Raw genomic sequence first — 8239 nt, forward strand, 5'->3', positions numbered from 1 at the left:
GTTTCTACTGGGACTTCTCGCTTGTTTGAAAGAAGTCAGGATGCCTGTCTTCTCACACTGAACTACACAATAAGCTTGCTTCTCTCTCTGAGTGAGAAATGGTGTAAAGAACCATTTGCTTTCTTCTCATTCTTTTCTCATAATTTCATCTCTAGACTTGTCCACCTGCCTTTTCTCAACCAGGGGAACTGACGGGCAAGTGCCTCCAGCGTGCCCCGCCTGCGTGGACAGGCCCGCTGATGAAAAGATGAGGGGAGGGCAAGCCCAGGTGAGGAAGCATTTAGAGAGCTGGCTCTGGGTGCCTTTGGCTCGAGGGACCAAAGCGAGGCCAACGGCACAGCAGCGGCTACAGCGAAGGAAAGAAACGGCTCATTTAGAATCACGGTTCTTGCAAAACACCTTGAATTTTACTCACAGTGCACATGTATTCAGTAAGCGCCACATCAGTATAAAAAGTCTGTACATAGCTCATTGTTTAAAGTCAGAACAGCCGAGTGGAAAGTCAGTACAGGTTATTTTTACTTAAAGAAAAAAATCTAAGGTGCACACTGGGAACTGAACTGTTCTCTCTCCCTCGAGACGTGAGAGCGTGTTTTGCGTTTCCGTCTGGCAGCACCGTGCTGAGCCGCCGCAGGGAGCCAAAGCAGAGGGGCGGGCTGTACAGCTGTCCGTGCCCCTCCTCCTGCGGAGCTGGACCAGCTGGACGCTGCCTTGGGAGGAAGATTTTTGACCAGAAGAAGCAACTGCAGATGCTACTCCAACAGAAAGGCTAACACAGTGCTATACACAGAACAAGACAAAGCTAACCTGCACAAGCACGCAGCACGCTCTGGGGAAGGAGAGAAGGACACCTTCCGTCTACTTCCAGCAGGAGCGCGCTCACTGGGGCCTGGAGAGACAGGGGCGCTGGTGCAGAGACCATTTGCTCTCTCCCTGCACTAACAACTAACAACTAAAGAGCACACGCATATAATACTTTGATCTTGAAGTGGGTAATCGTGGAAGTTCCAAGATTATAGCCACTAGGTTAGCCTGAGTATTTATCTATAAAAATATGTTCCAAAAACACTTAGAAGAGAGTTCTAGAAACAGGGGGACTACATTAGGACTGGCAGAAGACACGGTGATACAGGGACTGCAAACGGAAGACCAGAACGGACTTGAACATGTAGCTCTCAGGTAAGGGACAGAAAGGACACTCTCAGTTCATTCCTATGGCCGAGACTCGCCGTGACGATAGAGCTCCAGGGACTCGACAGGCAGCTGGCCTGAGCCGAGCCCGAGGTGGAAGCTCCCGCACGGTAAGGGCCCCACGGAGGCGAAGGCCTGAGACCTGCGTGCTGACACACCACCACCTGCTGGGGCAGGCCCCCGCTGGGGTGCTGGGTGCGGGCCTGCGGCAGGGCCTGGCTCTGGCCCCTGAGCGAGAGGTCCACCTAGGAAGGGTACCAGGTTTTTCTGAAGAAATGGGTCCCGGGAGGGTCACGTAAATTTTTTTTTTACTCATCAATACTTGTCACATTAATGAAGAGTGGCAGAACAGAGTTGGTCTCTCTAAGATCTATTCTTCTTCCGTCTTTGGCCGAAGCCACTGGGCTGCCGAGGCCCAGGACCATCTCACGGCCAGTGCAGGGGCTAGTGGCGCAGGCTGTTCTGGGAAGCTGGCAGGCAGGATGGTTTGCACAATGAAGTCACCACTAAGCCGCTGCTTAAGTCCAGTGCCCGGCCTTCTTTTTCCTACACGGGGAAAGAAACAACTTCAAGAGGCAAGACACAGAAAACTGTCCTGTCTCACTCAGAGCCCTGGCTTGGGGGAGGAGGCCTTCAGGGTGGGGGGTGCTTATTTGCATTTTTGCTCAGCACAGGCCCTGGTCAGTCTTAAAAAAATGCACCTCTCTTCACTGAGAAACATTTATTTTTCCTGTTTAAGACCCTGCAGTTTAAGAAAGGCAAGGCTGAATTAGGCCTGCCTTTGGGTCTTGTCATTTTGATTATGTAGGGACCCTAAGAGGTCCCTGGGACCTGAGTCACCGAAACGTGAGAATGCAATTCCCCAGTGAGGGTCCCGGGCCCCTGCCGGAGGTCAGTAGCTCACTGTCCCGACACCCACTGGCTGCTGCCGGCCAGGCTTCCAGGGAGAAGCAAGGGCGGTGGTGTGTTCAGCGGTTCTGTTTGGACCTTTCCAAGAGGCTCAGCGCGACTAACTCAACAGGCAAGAGTGACTCAGTAAAAACAAAACAAAAAACAGCAAAGAAAAGTGACTTACTGCTTTGTAGTCCAGAAACATTTCCTTAAAAGCCAGAAAATCGGTAAACGTGAGCAGCATGTCGAATATGTCACCGGCCACTTCATCTTTATGGTGCCTACAAAGGACAGGAGAGCTGGTTCACGTGTGAATGGTGGGACGGGCTGTCTCCTCGAGATTCGCTCAGAGGTTTTGGGGCCCTCCTACCCGGGACCCAACTGCCAAGTGTGCTAAGCCTTGATGTTCAAGCACCAGAGGGGGTCTTTTTTTTAGACGGCGGGAGGGGGAGGAAGGTGGAGAACGGCAGAACTCGGAGTCAGACCCCACTCACTGCAAAGTCGTCGTGAAGGCCGCCATGCTGAACCCCGGAATCCGCTCCAGCAGCTGCTCTTCGATGTACTTCTCCACCAAGGAGATCTGTAACGACAGAAAGGGCCTCTGTCAGACCGCCTGACTTCTTTTCCGAAAGCCTGAACTAAGAGCCTGTTCTATGTGCCAGGCTGTGGGTTGAGTGCAGGGGATGCCAAAGAGAACCAAACCATGGCTGCCGTCCTGGAGGAGGACTCGCCAGGCCCACCGAGGGAGAGGTGCTGGCGGGCTGTTACACCCTAACAATGCGGACGCTCTCTGGTCGGCGGGGACAGCAGCGGGGCTCCCACCCCGTGGCAGGAAGTCAGGAGTGAAGTGAAGGGGCCTTTCATCCTGGGCAGATGGAATTCGTGCAGAAAGCGCATACACAGAAGCCTGTGGTTAGAGGCGATCACAGGGCCCTTGTGAGCTGAGGCTTGGCTTGAGAAGCCTGCACGACTGTGCCAAGCTTCTGTGTAAGAAGAGAGAGTCCTGCAGGCTCACGGCCACTCTCGGACAGATGTGGTCACTCGGGGAGGCAGCCCCAGACCTTGGCAGAGCGGAAAGACCAGAGGGTCGAGAATCGAAGTTCCTGGACTCTAGTTTCAGTTTTGCCACCAACTATTGATCTTGGTCTTGGTCTTCACTTTTATCCAAGTCTTACCTACCTGACTGGATTAGGAGAAACACAGTGTGTGAAGTCAAAGGTCAAAAGTACATAAATGCGAGGCGTGGTGACCCCATGTATAGTAACTGAAAGCAGGATTGTGATCAAGCCAAACATCTTTTAAAACAGAAGCTGATAAAATCGAACGTTTGAAAAACAGCCCCAAAAGCTGTGTGGAGCAAGGCAAGAGGAGATGAGGGCCAAACCAGATTCTAATTAGAATTCTGGGCAGAGTACTGGTGACAGATTTTAAGTTAAGCAAATTTCAGCATCTTTTTAAAAAAAAGATTTTATTTGGCTCTGGCTGGTGTAGCTAACTGGATTGAGCGTGGGCCTGTGAACCAAACAATCGCAGTTCGATTCCCAGTCGGGGCACATGCCTGGGTTGCAGGCCAGTTCCCAGCAGGGGACACACGAGAGGCAACCATACATCGATATTTCTCTCCCTCTCCCCTTCCCTTCCCCTCTAAAGATAATCTTTTTAAAAAAGATTTTGTTTTTTAGAGGGGAAGGGAAGAGAGGGAGGAAGAGAGAGAAACACTGATGGGGTGCTTCTCCTACACCCCGACTGGGGACCAGAACTGCAACGCCGGCATGTGCCCTGCCCAGGACACGAACCGGCAACACTTTGGTTTGTGGGACAATGGCAAGCAAGTGAGCCACACCCATCAGGGCAAATTTCAGCACCTTTTCCTCGTAAATTCGCGTTTTAACGAAACCCTATTCTCTGGTAAGAGAACTAGAAACTCACTTACATATTCGTTAAAAATCGGTGTGTAGGTGAGTTTATTCTCTTCTGTGTCTTCGAACTCCCGGTAGTGCTTCTCCATGAAGTTTCTCTGCAGTAACTGGAACTCGTCATCTGAGCCACAGTGAAAAGAGTGATTCTTCGTAATGCAGACTGAAAACCATACTGATTCATACACAGTCGAGAATGGTAAGTCAGAACTGGTTTCTTAGTGGTCAGTGTTGGGGAGAAAGCTCAAGGTGTTTCAAGGAAGCGTTAAACGGGACACCAGTATTTTAACAGAGCAATACAGTCTTTTTATCATTATTTTAAAAATTGTAATGAGCCTGGCTGGTATAGCTCAGTGGATTGAGGGCAGGCCTGCGAACCAGAAGGTCGCAGGTTTGATTCCCAGTCAGGGCACATGCCTGGGTTACAGGCCAGGTCCCCAGTGGGGGCCGTGTGAGAGGCAACCACACATTGATGTTTCTCTCCTTCTCTTTCTCCCTCCCTTCCCCTCTTTAAAAATAAATTTTAAAAAATTGTAATGAAACATACACAACATAAGATTTCTCTACTTTTAAGCGCCCAGGTTGGTGGCACCGAGTACCCTCACACTGCTGCGCAGCCGTCACCACCGGGCCGGCTTGTTTCACACATAGCATCCAGGGCGGGTCAGGAGCTCCCTCACATTACTCGTCCACAAAGGAACGAAATGGTTCTCTTATCTTAATGTAAATCCAGCAGCAGTGGTAAAAACAGTTCAGTGAGTAAATGCATGGGCTCGGACAGAGGCTTGACTGCCTGGATCCAAACACCACCTCAGCCACTTTGCACTGTGTGACCTTGGGCACGTTACTTAATTTCCAGTTTCTTCACCTGGAAAACCCGGATGATCATAGTTCCTATTATACAGGATGGCTGGGTGGAGTTTATAAGAGAATTCATGCAAAGAGATTAGTTCACAGCAAACACTTAAATGTCAGAAAATAGAGAATTTTAACAGCTGAACAATCTTCGGGGTAAATATGCTGGGCTTACAGAAGGCTCATTTTCCCAGAGCATAGAGGGTACCCCTAAATGGCAGAACTCAAAGTATTCCTCAGTCTCCCCCAAATCCCCAGACCCACGGGGAATAAGAGCTTAAGGGTGACAGCTGATCGGTGAAACACCTGAACGGTGAAACAACCTTACAGGGTTAAGGGCACGGACATGTCCTGCACCCAAACATCCAAAAATGGGCTAGTGATTTTCAGACTAGACGAAGAAATACTGCTAGTAACACCAAGGAAGTGTTCTCTTCCTGATTTCAGAAAACTTGAAGTCAGACAAAATTTTCTCAGACTGTAGGTTTTTCTCTCTCACATAGTTGTCTTAAGCCTTTGGTGCCACTTACTGCTTATTACTTAGAACTTACGGATGCAGAAAGGAACCCACGAACAGGAAGTACAGAACCAGCTACAGTATGACACCTTGATTTCCTCGTGGACATGTGTGCCATGACTATGGTATGATTCTGTGGTTTATGTCATAAAATGTTAAAACTAGATCGCTCACAGGCTCTGAAATAAAGGAGGGCAATCACTTCCTGAAGTTTTGCCAAGAGCCCCTTAACTTCTGGGTGCTGGATTTTCTGAGTAAGTCCTGACTCCTGGATCTGTGGACATGAGTTGTTTTAAGGAGTACTGGGCTGCTCGCAGTAAGGCTTACTATTGCATCGTGCTACATTAAAAATTATATGCAGCTTGATGTTTTCTCTTTTAAAAATTAACTCTGCCCTGACCAGTGTGGCTCAGTGGGTTGGGCATCCTCCCACAAAGCAAAAGGTCAAAGGGTCACTGGCTCATCCTGGCTGTAGCTCCCTCAGGGCACAGGCCTGGGGAGCAGGCCAGGTTCCCCACAGGGGGCGTGCATGAGGCCTGGGATCAGTGTTTCTCCCTCGTACAGATGATCCTCTCCCTTTCCCCCCCTGTAAAATAAATAAAATCTTTCTTTGAAAAATTAACTCTCCAAACGGATGTCAGTGTCCTTAAAAGCAAGGGTGTAAGAACTGAAGTGCAAGGGCCACACTGGGGAGGAAGCTTACCCATGATAATGTTCTCTAAATATCCAACCACAGCATCGAACTCTGCGTCAGAGGCGGAAGAGCTGAAAATATACCTGGATTAGCTGCTGTTTCACATAGTTTTTTAAAAATTTTATTTGGACATTTTCAAACATGCAGGGGGAGGGAACCCCCCACCCCCCCAAGATAAGCTTCCTATCACTCAGCTTCACTGTTGTTTGATCAAACAGTTAAAACAATTATTGTCTAATCTAGCAATTCTAGACAGAATAAAACACACTCACCGCATTGTGACATCAAAGATGCACAGAATGGCTCCACCTTTCAGAAAATTTGAAATGAAGTGGGGAAAGGGTCGCCTAGAACATCTTAAAGCTCCGAATTTATCACAGAATTTTCGCTCTCAACCCACACTATCGGTGCGAGCGTGAACCCGGAGCGGGTGAGATCCTGGCCAGGGTTGGGGGTAATTAGACCAGGAGCTCCTGGTGGTGGAGGGTTCTCTGACCCGTGTTGGGGCCTTGCAGCTCAAAGCCGCCAGGTTTTGCTGACGACGGAAGATTGGAGGAGGGAGTGGGGAGGGGGGGCTCGGGCTGTGATGGAGGCGTCGATCATTGCGTGACACCCGCCTCGCACTCCTGTCCCCCTGGGCCTGAAGCCGGCGGGTGCCAGTGACAGAACTGACACCGGGAATTGGGGCGGAGCCTCAACGGCTCCCCACTTCGCCAGGGCACCCGTTTCAAAGGGCGGAGGCCGAGGCCAGGCGCCAAGTTGCCCCAGCCCGGGCGGTGTCACTTACGAAGACAGCGCGAAGCTCTCTTCCTCTAGGGCGTCCATCGCCGCCGCCGCATCCACTCCGCACCACCGAGCCGGTCTGTTGGCCTCTTAACGGGCCCGCAGCCCAGGCCCAACCTCGGTTCAGCTCCGCAGAGCCCCAACCGGCATCTGGGAGGCCTTGCCGCCGAGGCCACGGCCGGGTCACGGCCTAGCCACGCGCCAGCCCGGCCTTCCTGCCCCGCCAGGCTTGTGCGTGACCTGCTGCAGCTGCCACCAGGCCCAAGCGGCGGTTACCGAACTCTAGGCGCCGCGCCCGCCTCCCGTCACCATGGTAACCGCAAACCAGTCCTACCGCCTCACGGCTCTCGACAACCAATCACAGACGCGTTGCCAATGCTCGAGGCGGGGAAAAGATAGTGAACGGAAGTGATGGAAAAGGATGGAGTCACGAAGGGAAAGGAGCTGGGTTTTTGCGAGCGCCACGGGCTCGTTGGCGTGTTTTAATGCTGTGTGGCAGTTAAAACTCACGTTACCCCCGTTTTATAGAAGGAATCCAAGCCAAGTCCCTCAATTTCCTCATTTGCAAATCACAAAATTTAAGACGAGGATTAACTAGTTTAAAACGGGTTTTAAGAGAACTATAAATTGCAAATTCTGGAGGGCTTTTGAACCGAATAATTGCCGACGTCAGATCTGCCAGGCAGTTACTCCCTGTCGTGGAAGGACAGCCTCACGGAAAGTGGGTATCTGGAACATCGTGAATATTCACATCATAAAAACTATTCGACCCTGGCTGCTGTGGTTCAGTGGATTGAGTGCTGGCCTGTGAACCAAGGGGTCGCTGGTTTGATTCCCTGACTGGGCACGTGCCTGGGTTGTGGGCCAGGTCGCGGGCCAGGGCGCAGGAGAGGCAACCACGCATTGATGTTTCTCTCCATCTTTCTCTGTCCCTTTCCCTCTCTAAAATTAAATAAATAAAATATTTTTTTAAAAGACTATTCCTTGCTAATTGGGTGAGATGAAATTTGACGGGAGGTGACGGGAGGCGGGCGCAGCGCCCAGAGTTCGGTAACCGCCGCTTGGGCCTGGTGGCAGCTGCAGCAGCTCACGCACAGGCCTGCCGGGGCAGGAAGGCCAGGCTGGCGCGTGGCTAGGCCGTGAACAATGTGAACAATGCAATCAGGAAAAATGCCAAAATTTACTAGAATGATTCCTGGGGGCCGATTTCTCTTGTTTAGACCACTGGGCATTGTGTCTCTTCCATTGGCACTGCATCCCTTTTGGCCAAGTGTGGCACATGGTACAAAGATTTAAGGTGTGGCAATTGTTATCAAGACCCAGTTATATCCAGGATAGGATCAATTCTCAGAGGTACTAACTCTGCTTAATACCCAATAGAAGACAGGCATC

At 50.8% G+C, this 8239-nt stretch overlaps 1 protein-coding gene across 1 annotated transcript; it reads right to left on the minus strand.

Annotated features, from left to right (window-relative positions):
• Positions 1 to 385: 385 nt before the first annotated feature.
• ARL2BP (ARF like GTPase 2 binding protein) lies at positions 386 to 7157 on the minus strand. The gene is made up of 6 exons (XM_037041650.1): positions 6852 to 7157; positions 6074 to 6135; positions 4016 to 4122; positions 2577 to 2662; positions 2267 to 2363; positions 386 to 1737 (listed from the first exon to the last, which is right to left on the minus strand). The coding sequence occupies exons 1-6, from the start codon at positions 6887 to 6889 to the stop codon at positions 1636 to 1638; spliced, it is 492 nt and encodes a 163-aa protein (XP_036897545.1). The 5' UTR covers positions 6890 to 7157; the 3' UTR covers positions 386 to 1635.
• Between the last annotated feature and the right edge of the window lie 1082 nt (positions 7158 to 8239).

This window comes from Sturnira hondurensis, unplaced genomic scaffold (assembly GCF_014824575.4).
Source record: "Sturnira hondurensis isolate 20B ecotype Veracruz unplaced genomic scaffold, ASM1482457v3 Scaffold0003090, whole genome shotgun sequence".
Classification (NCBI taxonomy): domain Eukaryota; kingdom Metazoa; phylum Chordata; class Mammalia; order Chiroptera; family Phyllostomidae; genus Sturnira; species Sturnira hondurensis.

Bases quoted from the DNA above. Each gene is read 5' to 3' on its own strand.
- ARL2BP (XM_037041650.1), bottom strand. From the start codon at position 6,889: ATGGACGCCCTAGAGGAAGAGAGCTTCGCGCTGTCTTC. The intron at 6,136-6,851 runs GTAAGTGACACC...GTATATTTTCAG, and splicing joins GAGAGCTTCGCGCTGTCTTC to CTCTTCCGCCTCTGACGCAG. The intron at 2,364-2,576 runs GTGAGTGGGGTC...TGTCCTTTGTAG, and splicing joins GCCTTCACGACGACTTTGCA to GCACCATAAAGATGAAGTGG.